The 26298-nt window shown below is 40.1% G+C and overlaps 2 protein-coding genes across 7 annotated transcripts in view; one reads left to right on the plus strand and one right to left on the minus strand.

Annotated features, from left to right (window-relative positions):
- kmo.L (kynurenine 3-monooxygenase (kynurenine 3-hydroxylase) L homeolog) overlaps positions 1-26298 on the minus strand; it is a 70705-nt gene that overhangs the window by 34655 nt on the left and 9752 nt on the right. For all 5 annotated transcript variants that reach the window (XM_041562796.1, XM_041562795.1, XM_041562794.1 and 2 more), the window contains 4 exons: positions 9391-9478; positions 6490-6655; positions 5852-5923; positions 1108-1229 (listed from right to left, as the gene is read on the minus strand). In XM_041562796.1, the coding sequence (XP_041418730.1) occupies positions 1108-1229; positions 5852-5923; positions 6490-6655; positions 9391-9478 (448 nt within the window). The remainder of the gene's footprint in view (positions 1-1107; positions 1230-5851; positions 5924-6489; positions 6656-9390; positions 9479-26298) is intronic.
- On the plus strand, positions 18998-25449 carry LOC121393678. 2 transcript variants are annotated; one of them, XM_041562799.1, is made up of 3 exons: positions 18998-19188; positions 19939-20040; positions 22521-25449. In XM_041562799.1, the coding sequence occupies exons 2-3, from the start codon at positions 19950-19952 to the stop codon at positions 23132-23134; spliced, it is 705 nt and encodes a 234-aa protein (XP_041418733.1). In that variant the 5' UTR covers positions 18998-19188; positions 19939-19949; the 3' UTR covers positions 23135-25449. The 2 variants fall into 2 exon arrangements, with proteins under 2 accessions (XP_041418733.1, XP_041418732.1); XM_041562798.1 differs by lacking the exon at positions 18998-19188 and having other exon boundaries at positions 19808-20040.

A 26298-nucleotide genomic window follows, 5' to 3' on the forward strand; every position in this document is an offset into this window, starting at 1 on the left:
ATAGGAAGGCCATCTCCAATAAACTCCAATTAAATAAGCCTAAATCATTTTAGAGTGATTTCCTTTTTTCTCTGTAATAGTAAAACAGTACCTTGTACTTTTCCTAACTAAGATATAATTAATCCCTATTGTAGGCAAAACAATGCTATTGGGTTTTATTGATATTTAAATTATTTTTTAGTAGGCTGAAGGTATAGAGATCCAAATTACAAAAATACCCCTGCATCTGAAAAAACCCATGTCCTGAGTCCTTGTATAAGTGGTCCAATAGCAGCTCTACATGAAGGGGCACATTTACTATGGGTCGAAGTAAAATCCTTTGACTTCGAATATCGAAGTCGAAGGATTTACCGCATTTACTTCGATCGAAGGAAAAATAGTTCAATCGAACGATTAAATCCTTCGAATCGAACGATTCAAAGGATTTTAATCCATCGATGGATCGATTTTCCTTCGATCAGAAATTGCATAGAAAGCTTATGGGGAAGGTCCCCATTGGCTAACATTGGTGCTTGGTAGGTTTTAGGTGGCGAAGTAGGTAGTCAAAGTTTTTTTTAAAGAGAAAGTACTTTGACTATGAAATGGTCGAATAGTCAAACGATTTTTAGTTTGAATTGTTCGATTCAAAGTCATAGTCGAAGGTCGAAGTAGCCAATTCGATGGTCGAAGTAGACAAAAAAAACTTCGAAATTCATTCTAATCCTTCACTGGAGCTTAGAAATGTGCCCCTCACTGTTCATTTCACTCTTAAAACGAAAATATATATATACCAGTGTTTAACATGAGTTTAAAAATTGGAGCTTGTACTGCACATTTATTCTGCATGTATGTTATTTCTGCACTTAACAATATAGAACAGTGGTCATTATGCAATTCTTTGTTTCTCTCAGGGAAGGGAAGGTTGCAAGGGTAAAAAGAAAATAATCATCCATTAGTCTTTTTTTTCTTGGCCTTTTCTATAATAGACAAGCAAGTCTCATACCAATATGTGGGGCATTTATGCTCAGTAACAGCGTATGATGTAACTGCTAATATCAGGAAATTAGATTTCATTTGTCAGCACCAACTTTAACATTTTAGCTGGTTTGGATACATTGCAACACCTACTTTCCAATTAGTTTGATTGAGTCTGGAAAATATGTCTTGAAGAAATCCACAACTTGGTCACCTGTGGTGAGTTTTTCAAAGTCTTCAAATGGCATGAAAAGTGTGCATGTAAAAGATTTGTCCTGTTGAAATAAACACAACAATAGAAAATGTTTTTGTAATTTTAGAAAATAGGGTATTGTAGCACCCATGTATAGGAACACTACTCAAATGAATTTAATTCATTTTAATATGAAACCCTTTTATGTTGTTAGAGGGGGGTCAGTAGGTTGATGAGAACCGAAATAAAACAGATTCTGAACTGACATCAGTCCTTCTTTGAAAAACGTTCCTACCACTAAGCAATAAAATACTTGACTTCATTTGAAAAATACTATGAGTTTGTACCAGCATGGTTGTGTGCGTAACCTCTCGCAAACAAATTGAATTGCCTTTTAAGAGTAGGAACCTTGACTCTGGAACAACAGTGGATGTAATCTACTTCAACTTTGCTAATACTTTTGATACAGTATCAAACAGAAGGATAATGGTTACATTAAAGGAAAACTATAGCCCCAAACAATCTAGGTCTCTATAAAAATATATACAAAAAGGGGGGTTGTGGGTGCATTCAAAGGCTAAGTTAAAATATGTTTAAGTACAATGGAAGTGCTTCTGATTTGGCCAATTAATCAATGCACATTCCCTGGTCCCCTGTCTCATAAGTAATTCAGTATATATGCAAGTGCATATTTTTACAAAAACAGGGGTTTTTAGTTACAAATTTATGATCATAAAGTTGATAAGCCACCATACCACAACAAGGTAAACCCCATACAGTGGTCCCTAAATTGTTTACCTCCGGTCATAGTATAAAAAGGCTTGTACCTCTGAGGAAGTGCCGAGCTGTAGGCACGAAACGCGTTAGTTTTTGCACCCCACTGCTGTAACTTTGACTATGTGTGCTTAAATAAAGAAGCCGATTTTGATATTACCAATGCCTCCCCTGTTTTGGATCAGCGCTCAGAAGCGAGGTTGATGTTACATTGTAGAAGCCGGTAAGGAAGAGACCAGGATCTCGCAAGAGCAGCGACCACTGGGGCAACAGCGTATGGATGAGCTACGCCATTTACCACGCTAAGATTTTCTGTTACCTCTGCATAGTAGTATTAATTGTAATAAGTGTCTCCTGAACCTTTGTTTCAGTCTGAGGGTAGATCCTTCCCCGCTACTAGCTTTTGCAGCTTTTTAGAGAGAGAGATTACCAAACCAATGCCCATTTTTTAAAAGCATAGGACCACCATTTATATAAAGGGATGGGGTGCTAAAATATAATGCATAAAACAGCTCATATGTAAAACCCTGCTTCATGTCAATAAAGCATTTTCATGACAATATACTTTTTAGTAGTATTTGCCATTCTGTAATCATAATTGAAAAAATTGCATCTTCTGGGATCGCACACAAAAAAAACCCATACATATTAGGTAACATGAGCTTCCACACTCCTTCCTGTTACAGTTAGCTGTAGTATTTATGGTCAGGTGATCTCTGAGGCAGCAGACAGACCATCATGAAATAGTGGTTCACGGCAAGAGATGTAAAAGGGCAACATTTACTTTACTATATATACCAGTTAGGTAAGATTCTTTAATATGCCACTTAATATGATGTAAACTATCTGTTGCTTAAGTATCCATTTTGGAGTTATAGTTTTTCTTTAAGGAATATTGGCCTGCAAGATAGCATTTGTATTTGCATACAGAACTGGCTGAAGGATAGATTACATATAGTGGTGGTAAATGGATGATTTTCTAATTCAACCAATGTTGTCAGTAGACTACCGCAGGGGTCTGTTCTTTGCCCTCTGCTTTTCAACTTGTTTATTAATGACCTGGAAAGGCATTAAAAGTACTCTTTATGTTTTTTGCTGATGATACTAAATTGTGCAGAACTATAGGTCCCATGCAGGATGTTGCCAATTTGTAGATTGATTTGACTAAATTGGAAAACTTGGCAGCAAACTGGAAAATTAGGTTCAATGTTGATAAATGCACTTTGATAGAAATAATATAAATGAAAGTTATACATGTAGGGACCCATAGCGTTACATACACTAAATGGCAGTGTGTTGGGGGTTTCCTTAATTTAGAAGGATTTATGGGTTTTTGTAGATAACAAATTCCAGGCAGTGTTATTCTGTGGCTACTAAAGCAAATAAAGTACTGTCTTGCATAAAAAATGGCATTAACGCAAGGGATGAAAACATTATTTTGCCTCTTTATAGATCCCTGGTAAGTCCTCACCTGGAGTATGCAGTGCAGTTTTAGGCTTCAGTCCTTAAGAAGGATATGAATGAGCTGGAGAGAGTGCAGAGACGTGCAACTAAACTGGTTAATGGGATGGAAGATTTAAATTATTAGGATAGATTATCAAGGTTAGGGTTATTTTCTCAGGAGAAAAGATACTTGGGAGGGGACATGATTACTTTTTATTAGTAAATTAGCGGGCATTATAAATCTCTAGCTGGAGACCTTTCCATAAAATGATTATTGTGTCAGGAAATATGATGGAATCAAACCCTGGTCTTTGGACAATCCTGCATTATACTGGTGAGCCACTGGGGAATCCTAGTGCTTATACTGGACACTGCCCTGAACAGACTTACTATATTCTTGCAACACGCTTACCTTATCTTGCCTCATTAACAACATGTGTTGTCAGTCAAGCAATCAAGGCCCTTTATAAGCCTCTGCCATCAAACTTCCTGTTGCTTGATCATCTGAGCTCCTGAGCCCATTCTACCTGTGTTATACTGATCCCTGGTTCCTGTGTTCCCTGCCTCGCTCCGTGTTCGTTTTCCTGTATTCCTCGCTCCTACTTTCCTGTTCTCATCTGGTTCCCGACGCCTACTACTCTGGATTCCCTTGGTTCTGACCTCCGGCCTGTTTCTCAACCTTGCTCGTCTGCTGCCTGCCATTTGACCTCAGCCTGCCTTTTGGACTTCACCTGCCTGCTGCCAGCCCTGACCATTTTGTTTGTTTCTGGACTTGCCTCTCTCCATTCCAGGCCTGTATTTTTTCAACTTCTGTGTGTTTGATTATTTTCTCATTTTGTTATTAAATAATTACTTTTTGCCTTACTATGGCTTCTACTAATTGTCCATCCATTCAGGGGTATTACTTTGCAAATAGGCTCCAGCCCTTTGGTCACTCACCTGTGGCCAGACCTGACATATTGGACCAGAGGCCACCCCTTTAGACTAGAGGAAAATAACTTTTATTTGCAGCAATGTAGGTGGTTTTTCACAGTGAGGACAGTGAAGTTGTGGAATGCACTGCTGGATGATGTGTGATGGCCAATTATGTTAACACCTTTAAGAGGGGCTTGGATGATTTCTTGGACAAGCATAAATCCAAAGCTATAGTGACACTTAGGGGCCCATTCATTAAGTTCGAGTGAAGGAATAGAAGAAAAAATGCTTCGAATTTCGAAGTGTTTTTTTGGCTACTTCGACCATCGAATGGGCTACTTCGACCTTCGACTACGACTTCGAATCGAATGATTCAAACTAAAAATCATTCGACTATTCAACCATTCGATAGTCTAAGTACTGTCTGTTTAAGAAAAAACTTTGACCCCCTAGTTCGCCACTTAAAAGCTACCGAAGTCAATGTTAGCCTATGGGGAAGGTCCCAATAGGCTTGGCTATCTTTTTTTGGTCAAAGGATAATCCTTTGATCGATGGATTAAAATCCTTCGAATCGTTCGATTCAAAGGATTTAATCAAACGATTAATCCTTCGATCGTTTGATTGAACTATTTGCGCAAAATAGTTTCGAAGTCGAAGGATTTTAATTAACCCTCGATATTTGACCCTTAATACATCTGCCCCTAAAATCTACAATGAATGTAGATATTGGTGTATATAGTTTTATTTGGAGGAGTTGAACTTGATGTACTTCAGTCTTTTTTAAACCCAACTTAACTATGTAACTATGTAAATTCCTGCTGCAGACTTCAGCCTGCCATGACACACAGTTGATACAATACACTCTAACTTTACAAGTTAAATAATTATCATTACAAAAGAAGCATATGTCTTCAAGTTCAAGCCTTTAAAGAATAGCATGCCAATGCCACTATATCTGTATTTGATGGAATATTTCATCAGCCTCAAAACAACCTCAAAATCATTACATCATCTTTACATTAACCTTGTCCTTTGTAAAACCCCAATTTTAGCATACCTTTCCAACATGTAACTGTTACAGTTCATGTATTCATTTTGCAGCTTTCCATTTACATTTTCAAATCAGTAATATCTTTCTTTTGAACTGCTATCAAATTTTTTGTTGCATTTTCATGGTTTAATAAGTCCTTAAATAAACACCAGCACTAATATTGGAAGCAGAATCAACATTTGTACTAGTTCCTGTAGCAGAGTTCATCTGCTTCTAGGTTCTTCATAACTGCCAAAACTTCTCGGCATGATTCATTAAGTAACCCTGAAAGTTGGGTTGCTGCCTACTGTCCCCAGGGGGAAATGGATTTTTTGCCAGCTCTGTTGACAAAAATACTCCATTTTGGAAAAAGTCATCCCCAAGAGATAATTTCAGGGTATTAAAAAGTTTTTAAAGATTTCAGCATCACTTAAAATAATGCTCCACCGTAATAAAAAAAAATCCCTATTTAACACACTATTATTGGACTTTATTGCCAAATGTACATAAGATGGAAAAAAAATGAAAGTAAAAAAATGTACCAGATTAGGAAGTGCAATCATCATAAATGTGTTTCTTGGCCAAATGTGGAGGTAGTTCGGTTCCATGGCAAACTAAAAAAAGTAAATTAAATAATATTTAAGAAAAAAGTAGGTTACTCATTTATTGAAAATGTTGACCTTACAATAGAGCAACAAATGGCAAATGCACATAGACAGGTTTAAGAATTTTCTAATGCAAAGTTTTTCAAAACAAAATTTAGACTAGAAGTTTTTTTTACAATCACATTTTTCTTAGATCAATCAAAGATCATTATTGTCAATATACTTGTTACAGTTGAAATTTCTGTTTCACCCAGGCTCCTCATATTTCAGAAAAAAACAGAACTAGAAAAACTCAATCACAATGAAAATCACATTGTTCCATCTGTTTTAATAAATGCAGATGTATATAGAAGGTCGCCAGGTTTTCTCAAAATGCAGCAAGTTTCAAATCTCTCTAACCTGAATCATGGAAGCATATGAGCTATTACAAATTTTGCGTGTGTAAGTGCGTGTACTCTAAAATATTGAGGTAAATTATTATGAGAAAGCACACACTAGCATTTACACATTGGTATGTGTCCTGATATGCATTTTACCTTAAAGTATTTTGATAACTGTATTCATCTGCATCTTACCTCTCCTTTCCTTGGGGGAATTGTTAGCTCTTTGTAACCATGAGGAATGTATACATGACTGTAATTAAAACGTGACTTCCTCATAAATTGTTTGCGTACAACAGAGAAGGCTCCATCACATCCTACAATTAAATCAGTTTGTTTTTCAAGAACATCTCCCATGTTGCTAAAAAAATACAAATATTTTATTGGACAATAATACATTTCAGAAAGGAAAAGATAATTTGGTAGAACTTCAAAGAATACTTTTTACATGTGTTAAAACCTGTATTTTGCATTCATATCTATCTACAGCATTGCTGTGTTTTATTGAAGTGTATATGCATGTATTAAAATTGGGATTTCTGGCTCCCTCCCAGCTCAGAAACCCTGTGTCTATGAGAGCAATATGCCATGTGCTAGCACCCAGATACAAATGGTTGTTCATGCACAAACGATGTATGGCCATTGAGTAGGAATAGGAGTATGAGTAGGAAAGGGTAGCAAAGCACTATCCAGATGAGGACCCTTCTAGCTGAGGGCAATGAACAGGTTGTTCAGAAGTAGGTAGAGAGCAGAGAGTGGTTCACAAATAGAAGATACTTCAATTTCCACAGTGGTAAGATGAAATGAAGGCACAAATCACTGAGCCAGAATTGAATAGATAATCTAGCAGAACTTTAAGCAGAGAACAGCATAAAAACAGACAAATATTTGAGATATAAACTGTGGAGTGTGAAAATTTAATTTAGCCACACACACTGATTTGCTAAGATACAGTAATGTCTAGTTACAACTGATCATACATACTAACATATTGTAGTTACATAGATTAGTTGAGTTGAACACAGTTCAACCCCGCCAAATGAGACCCAGCGTCCATAAATACACACACACTCGTACTAACTATACACTCACATAAATTATATATACCAATATATAAACTAATTGTAGGTTTTAGTATCCAATAAAGTGTCCAAGAAAGGCTTAAAAGGGGTACAAGTTTTACATATACAGTCATATTAAAACATTTGTGAACCCCTCTTAATTCTTTGGAGTTTTGTTTATTATTGGCTGAGCTTTCAAAGTAGCAACATCCTTTTAATGTAGAACTTGCCTTATGGAAACAGTAGTATTTCAGCAGTGACATAAACTTTATTGGATTAACAGAAAATATGCAATATGCTTCATAACAATTTGAAAGGTGCATAAATGTGGGCACCCAACAGAGATATTACATCAATATTTAGTTAAGTCTCCTTTTGAAAATGTCCTCTAGACACCTCCTATAGCTTTTGATGAGTGTCTGGATTCTGCATTGTATTTTTGACCATTCTTCCATACAAAATCTCTCCAGTTCAGTTAAATTTGATGGCTGCCGAGCATGGACAGCCTGCTTCAAATCATCCCATAGATTTTTGATGATATTCAAGTCTGGGGACTGTGATGGCCATTCCAGAATATTGTACTTCTCCCTCTGCATAAATGCCTTTGTAGATTTCAAAGTGTGTTTTGGATAATTGTCTTGTTGAAATATCCAATCCCTGGGTAACTAATTTAGTGACTGATGCTTGAACATTATCCTGAAGAATTTGTTGATATACTGGATTGAATTAATCTGACCTTTGACTTTAACAAGGGCCCCAGTCCCTGAACTAGCCACACAGTCCCACATTATGATGGAACCTCCACCAAATTTGACAGTAGGTAGCAGATGTTTTTCTTGGAATGCGGTGTTCTTCTTCCTCCATGCAAAGTACTTTTTGTTATGACCAAATAACTACATTGTTTTTTGCCTCATCAGTCCAAAGCACTTTGTTCCAAAATTACTGTGGCTTGTCTAAATGATCTTTTGCATACAACAAGGGACTCTGTTTGTGGCATGAGTGCAGAAAGGGCCACTTTCTCATCACCCTGCCATGCAGATGTTATATTGTTTTAGACTGATGTACGGATACACCATCTCAAGCAAGATGTTCTTGCAGGTCTTTGGAGGTGATCTGGTGATTTGGGTTGTCTCATAATCCTCTGCATATGCCACTCCTGTATTTTTCTTGGCTTGCCAGACCTGAGTTTTACAGCAACTGTGCCTGTGGCCTTCCATTTCCAGATTACATTCCTTACAGTTGAAACTACAGTTTAAAACTCTGAGACTTTTTGTAACCTTCCACTAAACCATGATACGGAACAATCTTTGTTTTCAGATCTTTTGAGAGTTGCTTTGAGGATCCCATGCTGTCAGAGGCGAGTCAAACAGAAGCACAACTTGCAATTGGATACATTTTCTCATGATTGGACACACCTGCCTATGAAGTTCAAGGCTTAAAGAGCTAATCCAACAATTTGGTGTTGCCAGTAATCAGTATTGAGCAGTTCCATGCATTCAAATTAACAAAATTACAAGGGTGCCCACATTTTTACACAGCCAGTTTTTCATATTTGATTTAATTTCATACAACAGAATACTGCTTCACTAAAAATATTTGTTCAGAAAACACCCCAGTACTCAGATGTTCCTGGGAAATGAAAGACATACCACTGTTATCTTTTTTGTTGAAAGTGGAGTAAATGATTATGCAGGCTGAGTGGGGTTCACAAACTTTTTCATACAACTGTATTAAAATATTAATTTCATATGCATCTATTACTATATTGCTCTTTAGTTAGTGTACTTATTTAAGTAGTTGTTTGTACTTAAACTTTAATATTAGAATTGCTATAACTTTGTCACATTATCCCAGTCATTTGCAATTAATTGCATAGTTGTTTGAAAAAAGGAGAGCTGTGCTTGGTTTCTAGCTGACATGACCCATTGTAAATGATAAACTAGAACACTGAAAGCATCGGTCTTTCTATATTTGTAAAATTGTTTGTTATTAAGCCTAATGCAAATTTTAGTTAGAAACCTTTTTAAATACTTACGTCTGAAATGTAATTGTGCCAGAGTCAACATTACAGTCACGTAACTTGTGTTCAAAGTGCATCTTGACATTTGAGTACTTAGCTGCAGCTTCAAATTGAATAGAATATAAACAGGATATGCAATTAAAAAATAGGAAAAGAAAGCAAAATAAAATTGTGAAATTACAATAAATGAAAATATGGTGTAAGGAAAAAATGCTTTTAAATGCAAACAAGTTGTCCTCCTTTGATTTACTGAAATGTTGTGCTATTATTATATAAAGTTCTTTCCCACAAAGGACTCCCCCTGCAATTTGTCATTAAGGGGCCTAGCTACTAACATTCAGAACATAGTGTTATTTGAAATTCAACTAATTTCCAGTGTTTTCACTAGAACTTTTTTTCATGATATTATATTATTATTGTTATTAGTACATCATTGTGTATTTTATATATATATATATATATATATATATATATAATATTCTACAGTACTCGCACCATATGACAGTGAGTGAGTGAGTGTTGTTCCTTCATCTCTCTGTCTCTCTCTATATTTTTTTTTTTAGTGAATTCAAGTGGTTGAACCGTGGTCTCATTGGGGAATAGACCTTTGTGTACACTTCCAGACACTCCAAAACAGAGGCACGGAACAGCAGCCCTTGCTTTACCCATGGTTCTCTCTCTCTCTGAAAACCCAGCTCCTTTTCGTAGGGAGCCAACGCCTGTGCAGCTGCAGGCTAATCATCATGCAGCTACTTGTCTGGGAACAAAATTCACCTGAAGTGGCCTACTGGACTGGAGGATTCACCCACGTTTGTCCATTGACTCCAGGATTTCGTAAGCCAGTTTTTACTTAAGCTGAACAATAGTAAAACAAAAGCTTTTATTTTCCCCATTGCAAAACTGACATTTGCTGAAGTTACCACACATATGATAAGAATCTAGGGGAAACATACACTGCATCAACCTGTTTCCAGTGCTTCTCTTACATAGCCTCCCTCCTGTTTCGACCTAGGGGGCAGAAAACATGTAGGCCCTAGACAATGCACTCTTGAGAGGACATCTGCATTTGCCAGTTGGGTTTCAGGTTTGTGCTCCACTGTAAAAATTTATAATTTTGCAAAGCTAGAAACCACCTAGTGACACGTCTGTTCTTTTCTCTATTTTCACACATCCTTGTTAGTGGAGCATGATCAGTGATAAGCATGAATTTCCTGCCAAGGAGGTAATACCGAAGGGCTTATAACGCCAATTTGATCGCAAAGCCTTCTTTTCCAACAGTGGCATATTTTTTCTCATGGCGATTAAGTTTTTGGCTTAGCTATGTTCTTCACCATTCCTGTTCTGAGTACAGCCGCAAGTCCAACATCTGACGCATCGGTTTGGATGACAAATTAATTTTTGCAATCAGGCATAAGTAACACCAGCTGGGAACACAGAGTGCCTTTTAAAAACTGGAAAGCTTTCTCTGCTTCTGGGTTCCACTTAGCCATTACAGACTGTTTCCTTTTGGTAAGTTCTGTTAAGGGAGTAGCTACGGTGGCAAAATTGGGTATAAACCACCTGTAGTAGCCAGTAATGCCTAGAAAGGTACGAACTTGTTTCTTAGTGGCAGGCCGTGGCCAGTTTTGAATGGCCTCTATTTTGTTTATTTGGGGTTTCACTAGCCCTCTTAAAATTGTATAGGCAAAATATTTTGCTTCCTCAAGTCCTATAGAACACTTTTTTGGATTGGCAGTCAGACCAGCCTCCGGTAGTCTAAAACTGCCTGTACCTGCCTAGGTAGATGTGATTCCCAATCAGCATTATGAATGACAACATCATCTAGGTAGGCTGCTGCATACATTCTATGAGGTCTTAGGATTCTATCCATCATACGCTGGAAAGTAGCTGAGGCCCCGTGTAACCAAAAGGGTAGAACTGAATATTGGAAAAGACGATCTGGAGTAAAAAATAGGGTATTTTCTTTGGCATGCTCAGTCAGGGGTACTTGCCAAATCTAGGGTTGTTAAATACCTAGCTTCCCTAAGTCTTTCAATTAATTTATCAACTGGAGGCATTAGGTACACATCAAACTTGGAAATTCATTTCTAAAGTCATTACAAAAATGTAAGTTCCCTTCTAGTTTTGGGATTTACACAATGGGGCTCGACAGTCACTATGGGACTCTTCTATAACACCCAATTGAAGCATTTTCTGAACCTCTTCTGAAATTGCTTTTCGCCTGGCCTCAGGCTTTAACTTTAACACCAGGTTCAGTTAGGATATCATGTCGTACGACCGAGGTTCGACCTGGTAAGTCTGAAAACACCTCTTTATTTCTCATCACAAACTCTTTCACTTCTTTCTGTACCACAGACAGAGCTTCAGCAATATTTACCTCTGGAACTCCAAATGCACTGGACACTTGTTGGGCAGGTTCCACAGTGAGAGATACCCTGTTTTTCCAAGGTTTGGTTTCCTGTTCTGGTTTCCTTTTACCTGACTGGCGAACCTTGTAGTTGACTTCCCCAACCTTCTCAAGGATCTCAAAAGGTCCCTGCCATTTGGCTAAAAATGTATTACCGTAGGGACCAAGACATACACGGTCCCCTGGAGAAAATGTTTGCACTTTTCACTGTGCTTCCTGAGCCTGTTCCATGTGTTCTCTTACTAAGGGCAGAAACAGCCACTATCCAATCCTGCATTTGTGAAATATGCTCAATGACACTTTTGTAGGGAGTAGTTTGCCCTTCACAGGTTTCCTTTGCTACATCTAGTAACCCCCGGGGATGTAGGCCATACAACAACTCAAATGGTGAGTGACCTATGGAGGACTGTGGCACCTCTTGAATAGTAAACATAAGATATGGTAATAGATAGTTCCAGTTCCTCCAATCTTTGTTGACTACTCTTCTTAGCATAGTTTTTAGGGTCTTGTTAAACCTTTCTACTAAGCCATCTGTTTGAGGACAGTACACTGAGGTTCGTAACTGGGTCACCTTAAATAACTTACACAGTTCTATGGTTATTTTGGACAAAAAGGGGGTGCCTTGGTGAGTCAATATCTCTTTAGGGATGCCCACCCTACTAAACACTTGAACCAGGTCTTTAGCAATGGTTTTGGATGAGGGGTTCGTAAGGATATAGCCTCAGGATAGCGAGCAGCAGTATTACCAAGATGTACTGATGCCCTCAGGCAGATTTTATCAGCGGCCCCACTAGATCCATACCAATCCTCTCAAAAGGAGTTTCTATGATGGGCAGGGGAACTAAGGGATTACTGAAACGTGCTTTAGGGCAGTGAGCTGGCACTCAGGACATGAGCCACAGTATTCTGAGACATCTTTATGTAGCCCAGGCCAGAAAAATCTTTGCAAGATCCTCTCCGTAGTTTTTTTTCTACTCCTAAATGTCCCCCCATTATATGCCCATGAGCAAGGTCTAATACCATTCTCTTATATGGTTTAGGAACAACCAGTTGCTCAATAAGATCTTCCTCCTTCTTAACCACATGATACAATAAATCTTGTTTTATTACCATGTAAGGGAAAGAAATCCTCATGTCAGAGTCTACCGGGTTCCCATCTATTACCTTTACATTTTCACTGGCCTTAGCAAGAGTAGGATCTCTTAACTGTTTAGTAAGAAAATGATCTCTTTGAACCTCTATATCTGGCAAATATTTATTTGACACAACCCCATCAATTTTATTTTTCCTTTCCTCAGTACCACTAGGTAGTTGTGTATCATCCCTCTGTGTCCCCTATAAGAACTTATAAGGGAAAAATTTCTGTGCATTCAGAGGCGCCCTCTACTGGTAAAGTAACACTGGTATCTTCAAAGGGTTCAGGGCTACTTTCTTCCCCACAAGTGGTACCGTCAACACAATTGCCAAAGGCATTTTACACGTTATTTTCCCATAGCTTCCAAAAGAGTCGGAAATCCCTCCCCATTATAGCATCATGCAGTAATGCAGGGATCAAACCCACAGGGTAGATTAAAGAGCAAAAAGGGGTGTCTATAGTCACATTAGCGGTAGGGTATTCACAGGCATCCCCATGTATACAAATGATATATAGTATCTACCCGATATTTTGCAGGATTTACGAAATTAGTTTTCACAAGGGTAACTGAACTGCCAATAAAGCATTGGCAATTTTACCCTCCACATTAATCAAACACATTTCTTTCACCACCCTGCCTGAAGCATAGCTGTACATGTTATGTGTGTAAACAACCTTCTTTTTACATATGCAGCATCACATTGCATGTGTCCCTTAAGGGACAGTTTGCAGCAATATGTCCTAGCATTTGGAACCTAAAGCACTGTATTAAGTCTCTACTCAGTCCTTTATAGGGTGGGGACTTTTCTGAAGCAGGTTGCCGACTACCAGGCCCCCATCCCACAGTCTCTCCACTTTGATGCCAAGCTTTATCAAATGTCCCCGTGCCCTTTTCCCTCAGAACAGTCTTACCATTTCCCGAAGACCTCATCTTTGTGGCTAGGGTGCGCTGTGGTTGTGGCAGACTGGAAAGCTCCTCTGTTGCGACATACCTTTTCACAATTTCCACCAAATGTTCAGCCGTTTTGGGATCCCCGTGGCTCACCCATTTCCGTAATGCCATAGGTAGAGACCGAAAGGAATCAATCCATTACCGCCTGCTCCACAATTTGTCGCCGCGACAGGATGTCTGGCTGTAAACCATTTCTTGAACAGGTGTATCAGGTCATGCATTTGAGGATGAGGAGACTTGTCTACTTGATACACCCAGGAGTGCACATGCATATCGGACAGCAAGGGTTACACCCAATCTGGACAGGATCTCTGCTTTGAGTTTCTCATAGTCCAAAGCATTGGCAGGATCCATGTTAAAGTATGCTTTTTGGGGCTTATCTGACAGGAAAGGTGCCAATATTCTAGCCTACTGTTGCTTACTCCAGTTTTCTCTTTCTGCTGTTCATTCGAAGGTCACAAGTTATGCCTCAACACCACCGCTTGGAGACATTTTCTGCATTGCTTGGCTAGCCAATATATTTCTCAGACCAGCAACAGCAGTTTGTGGCAGCTCTCTACTCTTGGTTGTGAGCAGCTGGGCAAGATATTTTATAGTCTCTCTGGCCTTCATTTGCTCCTCTTGGTTAGCTTCCATTTGTGCAATTAACCTGCGGTTGGTCTATTCAATTGCTAACTGCTGCACTCTAGTAGCTTCTTGTTGAGCTCTAGTAGCCTCTTGCTGTGTAGCAGCAGATGCACTCTAGTAGCTTCTTGTTGAGCTCTAGTAGCATCTTTCTGTGTAGTAGCAGCCTTAGCAACATCTTCCATTGTTGTGGCAATAGAAAACTGTCTTTTGCAAAAGCATATAACTGGGTGTCTGGCCCTTTAGATTTTCCAACACAGTCTTTTCTGTTCCCAGATTTTTTTGCCAGCATCCTCCACCAATTGTAGTAATTTCATGGAAGTTGGACCGTGGTCTCACTGGAGAATAGACCTTTGTGTGCACTTCCAGACACTCCAAAACAGAGGCACAGACAGTTCAGTTGAGCATAACTGGTCTTTGGCCAGTTTATTGGAAGCTTTTGCAGAAATACAAAATACAGAAAGCAAAAAAACCTAAGCCTATCAGGCTGTAACTAATACAAGGGTACAAAGGCCTTGTGCCCCAATCCCTTACAAAGCATCATGCACAAAATAAGTTTTTCCACACTTACATGGAAGTTAGAACACAGAACAGCAGCCCCTGCTTTCACCAAGGAAGTAACAAAGAATTTATCAGTCACATGCACCGACAACTAATACATTATACTGCTGAACTACATAAGTTTAAGAAGAACAAAGTACAGATAGTCCAACTTGGCTTACAGGCGGGGAACAAACTCGACCAAGATACAACAAACCATTCAGACAACGTATTCGCTTCAGTGGGATTGACTCTTCCCCTTATACATCGTCTCCCTCTGACTCTGACACACATACCAGAGGCAGAGGCAAGCCCAGAGGCCTTCCTTCCCCGTTTGACACTAACACTAGCATTAGTACATCCGGCAACTCCAGTGTACATTTTTTAGGATCCACCACTCAATCAAAAACCAGGGACGCCCACATAAGAGGCGTGGGGGCACCCGACACAAGACCACCAAACCCACATTACCAGTGGAAGAAGTAGTCTTCAACCTTAGCAACCACCAACTTAGCCCAGCCGAACTGCGAGTATTGTCCAAAGGCCTCTCATTCGACCCCACCACCAACATCAAACAATTAGACCTCATGATCGACATCCAAAGATTCCAGAGAAGCATGAAACTCAAGGACCACTTTGGAGTGCAAACTACTAAGGAATATACCCCCTTCCGAGCTAAGAGTTACTTCGAACCACAGAACACTCCAAAGTCCATAGCTGCACTGACACGCTTACTCATAGATGAATCCATGAAACCAAGAGATTCCATTGGGTGGTCCAATACGACATGAGCTGAGAGAGAAGTTATTACATTCATCACCAACAACCCCATTCTCAATTACTCCGACTATCAATCTGAACCAAGAGATTCCATTGGGTGGTCCAATACGACACGAGCTGAGAGAGAAGTTATTACATTCATCACCAACAACCCCATTCTCAATTACTCCGACTATCAATCTGAAATCCTTAAACAACTCAGTAACCCAGCTGTATATAAAAAACTCGAGACGGACCCTACGCCAAATTTCAAAAGGAGGGTTGATTCCATATTACAATCGGCTCTCCTGCAAGATTTCATCTCAGAATCTACGCACGCCTTCCTTATTACTAAACACCCAGTCACTCCAATCCTCTACACCTTGCCTAAAATCCACAAGAGTCTCACAAACCCTCCAGGACTTCCAATAGTCAGTGCACGAGAGTCCATCCTGCAACCCTTGGCGATATATGTTGACTACTTTCTACAAGCTCTAGTACAGATGACTCAAACTTACCTAAAAGACACTGGTGATCTTCTGATTAAATTAAAAAACTGTCAACCAATTCCCACGCAGACCTTCCTGGCAACAATGGACGTTAGCTCCCTTTACACAGTGATACCCACAGATGAAGGAATTTGACGCATCAGGGAAGTCCTAATCCAACATCCAGACCCTACTCACCCAACAACAGAATTTCTTGTGGACTTAATTGAACTCTGTCTGAAACGTAATTATTTTAAGTTTGAACTTTGTCATTATTTACAACTGAATGGGACCAGTATGGGTTCTAATCTGGCACCTGCTGTCGCCAACCTCTACATGGCACACTTCGAACAGCACTACATCCTACCACAGTATGGAACCCATATCTACAAAATTTGGTGCTTCATCGATGACCTACTAATTCTATGGACAGGCTCTAAAGACCAACTTAAACTGATGATAAATTATTTGAACGCACTGCCAACTCCAATCAAATTTACAGCACACATTGATAATGATGAAATCCCGTTTTTGGACATCTTACTACTGAAACAACTCACAACCAACATTTACCGCAAAACCACTGACCGGAATACACTGCTCCATCATGCATCCTGCCATCCACCCCATCTCCTCAAGAGCATCCCATACTCCCAAATGATCCGTACAGTACGGAACAACACCAATCCAACAAGGCTCGATAGTCAATTAGATGAACTGATTGATCGTTTCCTTCAACGTGGATATCCCCTCCATGAACTACTCCACACCCGCCAGAAAGCCACACGCTTCACACAGGAGACGCTACTACATCCCACCCAAGGAGTGGAAGGCTACACTACTGGAGTGTAATAGACCCTGGGGAAGGCTGACCGTCTAACCTGTCCTTCCCTCTTTTTCTTCCCCACTCTAGGCACCACCAGGCCCCTATTAGCCCTGACAATTTATTTTTGTTATTTGGTGGTCTATAGTAATGGTTACCGAGTTAGGGTACCCTAAACTCCAATAGTACCTTGCCATGTAAGCTCATCCAACGGATATAGCCTATGCCAATGGCACCCACCTACTCTGATAAATCTCCATAATGAGATACATACAGTATTGGAAGGGCTGAGTGTCATAAACCCCTCTGAAGGTAGTTCACATGAGGTGGTTGACCTAGCCTATTTCTCCAGTGTGTAACAGGAGCTATACTATATTTACAAATATCTAGGGTGGCCCCGGCTTTGAGGTCTCGCACTGGTCAGATGACCCATACACCCAATCATTGCTGGATGAGCACTGGCTCTCCACTTATGCACAATGTGACCTGAAAGCCCCGTGCGCGAAAAAGAGAACACCACCCGGTGTAAACCACCTATGACCCACTCCCTGGGGACTCGACCATGGGGCAGCTATATGGGACCTAAGGTGTGCCTTCCTACAACTTTCCCTGACTTTCCTCCCCCTCGTATCTTTTTCTCGAACACTTCTCTCTTTTCCGTTTCATGGCAGCCTAGCCTAGCCCTATTGTATATTGAATTAACAGCAGACAACCCATGCACGACAGCACACGAAGATATATACCCTTGTTGAACTATATAGCGAGTATATAAAAATAATCGCTACTTTCAGCCAAATTTCTCAGAACTTGTGGTTGCCATGGAGGGAGTCCCTAACAATGCCAGAGACGCTGGACCACCTGCTGCCTGAAGCTCTACATTTTCCACAGTCTGGTCAGGTAAGCTCTGTTCTGTCAGCACTTCAACAGATCCTGATTCCAGCGCAACACATCTGCTCAGTATAACTGTGATGCCCAGCTAAGGTTTGATATCGAGGCGCCATTTTACTTGACCACAGAACGACTGCTCCTACTGGGGATGTGAAAACTCCAATGGACTGGTATGTTGTTGCACTGCCCTTATTTGTATTTCAAAGAACTGACCGGCTATAGCGATTCCCTCATTTGTTTCTCAATGGACTGTGTCTCAATGGTTCTAGCACCTCCTCTATTTGCATTTGAATGGACTGACATACCTCAGTGCTTCCTTCAATTGTTTTGTAAAGATTCAATATGCTACAGTGTTACTTTATTTGTATTTGAAAGCTGTCCACACTTAATACTTTGTATCATGTATAATACTTGTATGCATAGACTTACGAATAGCATCAGTAACTATTTCAAATTCATTTGATCTAATATGCAACAGTATCAAGGATTTGCTACTAGATATGTATTACATGTTTGAACACAGAGTTTTTCTTATTGTGTGTATAATATATGTATTTTCATTTCCCTTATGAACTTTTTTACCTTTTTTAACTAACTTTGATTAACTATGTTAATTCACCTGGCCAAAAACGTCATGATGACGTCACCACTTCCTGTTTCCCGCCACTGGGAGTTTAAATGGTTGATGTTTGTTTGTGTGAGCACTTTGAGAAAGGCTAGAGTGCTAGCCGAAATGTTAGTAGTTTTTTTAATCCAATAAACACTTGAAAATTTCTTTTAAGACCTGTGAGTGCAAGCTTCATCTGTTGCTATATATATATATATATATATATATATATATATATATATATATATATATATATATATATATATATAGTAGCATGGTTGGGGAAATCATAGATAGAAAGTATATCCCTCCCAGAATCCTCTATGAAGCAGTGCAGAGGGATAAAAAGGTGGGGCTCAATTAATGCTGCTCTCTGCCCTGTCAGAGAGAGAAAGAAGAGCTACTGGAGGGCTGTGTTAAAAAGTTTGCATAGTAACTGCATGTTACTTGTGTTTAAAGCATAAGGACTTTTATTGCTGGGCACAAGTTACCAGAAGGAGACAAGTTATCTGGTTTCAAGGACTGGCTACTAGCTGCTGACTTAAGTGTTTGGGGAGCGGGCTGCTTCCAGGAGAAATCTCCAAAGGACTGTGAGTTAACAGTTAATTTTGTTTGCTAGACTTATATTGCCCGAGTGGGAGATTGTGGAACCTTTGGGAAAAGGACATTTTCATTTACCAGTACAGCTGGACTATTTTGTTTACTGCCTTCCCAAAAGGGTATGAACTGTTATGTTGATATTTAAGCTGCTGTGTTAAATAAATGCACACGTAAGATCAGCTGGAAACCTGTGTACTGTCTACTATCTGTGTGAAAGGAGTTGCTGCTGCTACTACCTAAAGAGTGATTCCCCACAATATATATATATATATATATATTTATATATATATATATATATATATATATATATATATATGTATATATATGTATATATATATATATATATATATATATATATATATATATATATATATGTATATATATATATATGTATATATATATATATATTGTGCTGCCACTTAATTGGCTTTTAGCAGAGAGCCCAGAACAGCTAACAGGTGCAAATATGATACTTTGTAACAATTTTGAGACACAAAAACACAGTTTAGATAAGGAGAAATATTTTCAAACTTTCATAACCTGCCAAATTTGTAAAACGAACATGGTAATTAGGGGGTGTAGCCACATAAAGGGGTGTGGTCAAAAAAATTGCTGTGCTACGTGCGGGAAAAACATTTTTGTCCCTCTTTTTACTTCCAAAATGTTGGGAGGTATGCTTTATTCATTGAGTAAGCTATCTGTCAAGGTGATCATTCAACCTGCTGCACATATCCTTACAGACTGGGTCTACATGGAGCTTGTGGCCGGTACAACCGATACTGAGAGAACAGTAAATTTCTATAAGAATCCATTGCATGGCTATACTCTGCAGCTTCAGAACCGTGAGTATTCATTTGACTGTGTGAAGAAAAAGAAAACCCTAAGACAGGAATCCATCTTCATACTGTGCACTGAATCCATCATTGCCTGTGTATTACTGCTACACTTACTAGAAGCATTGCACTGCACTAGAAGCCAGCTACCTGCTGAATATTCCCCACAGTATAACCTGTTACTGGTCTGTGCTGTTGGTCAGCGATAAGTACATGCTGAACTGTGCAAAGACTGTTTATGATTGCTATATAAAGTCACAAGGATTCATTATTGTCAAGCTATTTTGGACTGTGAATTCAATATCTGCATTTATTATAAGAACTATATTCTTGCCTTTCACAAGGTGATTTTCAACTGTGTTTTTCTTTGCCAAGAATCCGGTTTGAGCTGGATTCTTTGCCAAGAATCCGGTTTGAGCTGGATTGCAGCCCCAGCTCCAAGGCCCAGCCTGCTTACAAACAAAGTATCAATACCTACAGAGCTAAGCTTTGGCAGATTTCCAAGACACTAAACTGCAGCACTTGTCATGTCTGACAGAGATTCTACTGAGCCTGCATCTATTCATGTCAAAGAAGACACCTTGCTTCATTATGCATGTCCAGCTAGGGCCCCTCATCCATCCTTAAAGGCAAGGGAGGCTTATGAACAAATAAGGAAGCGACAGTCGATAACCTGATAGCATTATGGGAGAAAACTTTAAGTTGTAATGAAACTAGCAACAACACTGAGCTATTGAACGCCGCCCTCTCAAGGGTTAAGAAGGCATTTGAGAATTATAAAAGACTTGCTGAAAAGTACTCTTCCCTTTTGTCATGTTCCAACATAGAGGAAGCTTCATTAGAACTAAAAGACTTTACTTCTACTGAGCAGCAGAGACATAGCACATATCTGGAAGAAAAGGCACAGATAGAGGGTAGATTAGCACAGCTACATGAAACTACATCCTGTATATCTGCTTCTTCCAGACACTCAGAAAAATCATATAGATCTGCCAGCTCACATCATAAATCCTCTTCCAAGTCATTGCGGTCCTGCTCTGTAAGGTCATCACTGAGCAACCAAATACTTAAAGCTCGCCAAAAGGCTGCAGTAGCCCAGGTTCAAGCCACCTGTTCTGAAAGAGAAGCAGCCTTCAAGGCAGAAGCTAAGCTTAAGGAAGCTGAAGCACAGGCAGAAGCAAAACACATTCAAGCAAGAATACAAGCAGAAACAGAGGCCCATCTAGAAATCCTTCAGAAGAGAAGAGAAAAGGAAGTAGCCTTAGCAGAATTATCTGTCTTGGAACAAGCCCTATTGGAAGAAGGAGCGTCTTGTCCTAGCTTGGCTGCCCGTCAAGATCCTGTTGAAAGGACCCTACAATTTGTTTTGACCCAGAACCATAATGATACGATCCCGCCTACGGTTGTAGACCCACCTCATGATCTTCTAGCAAGTCAGTGTGCACCTCCCAACACAGACACTTCACTTCTACCGTATTCCACAAAATCAAGTGTACCAACCTATCCAGCTCATGTGCCGCCACAACCCTATGTGAGTAGAGATTACAAGGGCACAACAGGAGACTTTAGAGTAAACTCTATGCCTGCAACACAGCTCTCTTCAACTTCAAATGCGCAAAGGCCTTTAGACACTAGACCCTTGCCTGGATTGAACCCATCTGCTACACCTTTCTCTCCACCTACTGGCCAGCATCAGATACCAACCTTGATCCAAGATGGTGCACCATCAGAACTTCCTGTTGGTGTAAAAACCAAAAGCACCAAAATTGCAGAGTTTAGCAAGTATATGATCCGGCGAGAGTTGATCACACCCTTGCCTGGATTGAACCCATCTGCTACACCTTTCTCTCCACCTACTGGCCAGCATCAGATACCAACCTTGATCCAAGATGGTGCACCATCAGAACTTCCTGTTGGTGTAAAAACCAAAAGCACCAAAATTGCAGAGTTTAGCAAGTATATGATCCGGCGAGAGTTGATCACTACTGGACTGTCTAGATTTGATCACCGCCCAGAGAACTATAGGAGTTGGAGATCTGCATTCAAGGCAGTAACCAAGAACTTGGACATTGAACCCCAAGCAGAACTTGACTTACTAATAAAGTGGTTGGGGCGACAATCTTCAGAACAAGTAAAGAGACTTAAATCTGTCTACATTCATAACTTTGAAGCAGACCTTGATACCCTGGGAACATTTGGAACAAGACTATGGGAGCCCGGAAGACATCAAATCTGCCTTATTCCAGAGACTAAAAAACTTCCCTAAAATTTCTATTAAGGACAATCCTAAGCTAAGAGAGTTAGGTGACTTTATTCTTGACTTAAGTCAGATCCTAGTTTGCCAGGTCTTAGCTATTTAGACACCGCTCAGGGGGTAAACCCTATTGTAGCAAAGTTGCCTTATCATCTCCAGGAGAAGTGGACTAGCGTAGGATCAAGGTATAAATATGAACACCATGTCTCTTTCCCACCCTTTTCTTATTTTGCAGAGTTTGTGAGGAAGATCGCAAGATCCAAGAACGACCCAAGCTTCTCGTATCCAGACACAACCACCCTTCCTTCAACTACTCCAAAGGGTATTGCCACCAACAGTAAATTCAAGGACTTAAGACATCCTATTGCTGTGAGAAAGACTGCAATTGCATCCAATGTCTTGGCTACAGATACTAAATTACAAGATACCAAGTCAAGCAATTTTGATCAACAGTATCCCATTCATGATGCACCACATTCTCTCTCCATATGTCGCGCATTCAGGGGCAAGCCTATCAAAGAACGTATGACATACCTCAAGGAACATAATATCTGTTTTAAGTGTTGCGCATCTTCCAATCACCAAGACTGTAAGAATGATGTCAGATGTTCCCTGTGTAACAGTGCCAAGCATGTGGACGCTCTTCACTCAGACTCATTCAAAAGGAAACCTTCACCTGGCAGCAACCCCAAGACTACACCAGATGATGGCGGGGAGAGAACTAAGCAAAATGCCAACCCTGTAACCACAAGATGTACAGAGGTTTGTGGAGAAGGGCTTCATAGCAAGTCTTGCAGCAAGATATGTCTCGTTAGGGTTTTTCTGAAGGATGCCCACAAAATGCCATAAAAATGTACGCCATAATCGACGATCAGAGCAATTGCTCATTGGCCAGTCCAGAATTCTTTTACTCATTCAACATTCACTCCCCTGCCCTGTACATTTGGACTTTGTGATTTTAACCAAGTTTGATTAATAAAGGATAAGATTTTACACAGTTCTTTCTCATAGCAACTCCATCCAAAGAAGAATCCTACGTATGCGCTTTTAGTACAATGTTTAACATTCATGGAGAGACCTGGTCCTATACCTTGCAGACATGTGCCGGACAAGTCAGCACTTCTGGAAGAAGAGCCCATGGCTTCATAGTGGCATCAGAATATGAGAACATAGAGTTTCCTCTACCAACACTAATCGAATGTGATCAGCTACCGAATAATAGAGAAGAGATCCCCACACCTGAGGTTGCACGTCATCACTCTCATTTGAATCACATTGCTGATTATATTCCATCACTTAACAAGGATGCGAAGATCATGATCCTTCTAGGGAGAGACATTCCCAGAGTTCATAGTAACAGTCCAGCTGATGCTCCCCATGCCCAGAAACTCGATCTTGGATGGGTGATAATAGGAGAGGTCTGTCTAAATCGATCGCACAAGCACTTGGACGTGGCTTCCTACAAAACCAATGTGGAGGGATCAGAACGAATACAAAGAATCAGTTGACCTGAACAATGGAACTATGTCCCGACCAGGTTGAATCCCGCAGACATCGCCACAAGGTCTGTGCCAGCAGTTGTCCTTATGCAAACCATTTGGTTGTCAGGACCCAAGTTCTTAACAGACCAGTCTTCTATAGACTCTGAAGGAGACATCAACTTCCACCTGGTGGATCCAGATACTAATCCAGAAATCTGACCAGAGGTTAAAACATTGAGCTCCAACATCTGCTCAAGAAGAAACTTGGAGGTGAGACGTTTTGAACGTTTCTCTTCTTGGAAAAGATTAGTAAAGACTATTGCAAGATTGAGTCATATTGCACAGAGTTTCAACAAGTCCAATCAGAAGTCCTCTTGTCATGGATGGCATACCTGCAAAGAGCCACCTAATGCATTAGAGTATGAGAAGGCATTCATCATACGTCATGTGCAAGAAGAAGTCTTTGCAGAAGACATTAAGTGCTTGAGAGGCAATAAACCAGTCTCGAAGGGTAGCCCACTATTCACCCTGAACCCAGTAATCGTCAATGAAGGAATACTTAGAGTCGGTGGACAGCTAAATAAGTCAAACTTGCCAAGAAGAGAACAGAACCCCTTGATAGTACCAAGAAAAAACCATCTGGCAACCTTGATTATGCGGCATTACCATGAGGAAGTAAGACACCAAGGAAGACACTACACAGAAGGTGCTATCAGAGTTGCAGGGTTCTGGATAGTTGGAGTGAAAAGACAAATAGCCACGATCATTCACAGCTGTGTCAAATGTCAGAAGTTAAGAGGTAGACAGCAGTATCAACAGATGGCTGACTTACCCACAGACAGACTGAGCGAAGATGCACCCTTTACATATGTCGGGATAGATCTATTTGGACCATGGACAGTGACGGCCAAAAGAACCCGCGGTGGTCAACAGCAAAAGATGGGCTGTAATGTTCACTTGCCTAAGTGTAAGAGCCATACATATTGAAGCGATCGAGTCAATGGACACCTCAAGTTTCATTAATGCTCTCCGGAGATTTCTTGCTCTAAGAGGTCCTGTGAAGATGTTGAGATCGGACTGTGGAACCAACTTCATTGGTGCGTGTAGAGAGTTACAGATAGACCAACAACAAGTTGCAAATTATTTGAGTGATCAAGGCTGCGTGTGGAAATTCAACCCACCACACTCTTCACACATGGGCGGAGCATGGGAACGCATGATTGGGATGGCAAGGTGCATACTGGATGCAATGTTGCTTGAAGTAAGTTCTTCACGCCTTACCCATGAGGTTCTCACCACTTTCTTTGCTGAGGTTGCAGCAATAATCAACTCAAGACCATTGACTGCCATATCTACAGACCCAGAGTCTCCAACTATCTTAAGTCCAGCCACATTGTTGAACTGGAAGATTGGACAGATTTCAGCAAAGGGTATCTTCGATGAAAAGAACATGTATAAACGACAGTGGAGATACGCTCAATATCTTGCGGATTGTTTCTGGGACAGATGGAGAAAGGAATATCTCACACTTCTCCAAGGTCGCAAAAGGTGGCCAGAAGCCCAAATTAAAGGAGAAGGAAAGGTTAAAACAAAGTAACCTTTATCAGAAAGATCCACCTAAATATACCAGTAAACCCTCAAAGAAATGCTACTCTGAGTCCTCTGTCAAAATAAACACTTAATTTCTTTCCATCTATTGTGTATACATGGGCTTCTGTATCAGACTTCCTGCCTTCAGCTTAAACCTCTTTGCCCTGGGCGTGAGCATGCTCAGTTTGCTCCTCTCTCCCCCTCCCCTCCCTTCTCTGCTGTAATCTGAGCCAAGAGCTATGAGTGAGCAGGGAGAGACTCAGGCAGGAAGTGATGTCACACCATGCTTATACTGAAGCTGCTATTCTAAACAAACAGAAAGTTCCTAGAGCTTTTTACTCAGGTATGGTAAAACATTCTACAGAATAAATTTAGCATTCTAGCTTGCACTATTGCAGATAATCTATTTCTTATTTACTTATTCCTGTTAAAAGACCAGCAAACTCATTGGATCCAGTGGCCAGTTGGACTCATTACAAAGGCCATTGCCAGTGATGATGGGAAGGTCCGAAGTGTGGAAGTCAAGATCGTAAAGGATGAGGACTCAAAAACCTTCCTCAGACCAGTCACTGATATTGTGTTAATTATGCCTGCTTCCAAAGGTTCTGATCTAGTCTAATATCAGGGAACTACTCAAACTCTAATATAGCTAACTCATAGACTTGAGAATGCTAAATAGCATTTTACTGTTAATAATATGTTAAAGGAAAATAATTGTGTAGTGGTATCTTACGATACCAGGCGGGGAGTGTGCTGCCACGCAGTTTTGCTGCCTAGCAGTTGATATTATATGTTATGTTATAATGGTATTTGGTATTATCCTTTCACCCCACTGTTTCTTAATAGATAGTTGCTCCCGCCCTCCATTTTCTTCTGTAACCTCCCCCTTGGTTTAGTGTGTTATGAAGAGACTGCAGTGTGTGTAAGCTGTGTAACTCCATT

The sequence above is a fragment of the Xenopus laevis genome, chromosome 5L (genome assembly GCF_017654675.1).
Source record: "Xenopus laevis strain J_2021 chromosome 5L, Xenopus_laevis_v10.1, whole genome shotgun sequence".
In the NCBI taxonomy this organism is placed as follows: Eukaryota; Metazoa; Chordata; class Amphibia; order Anura; family Pipidae; genus Xenopus; species Xenopus laevis.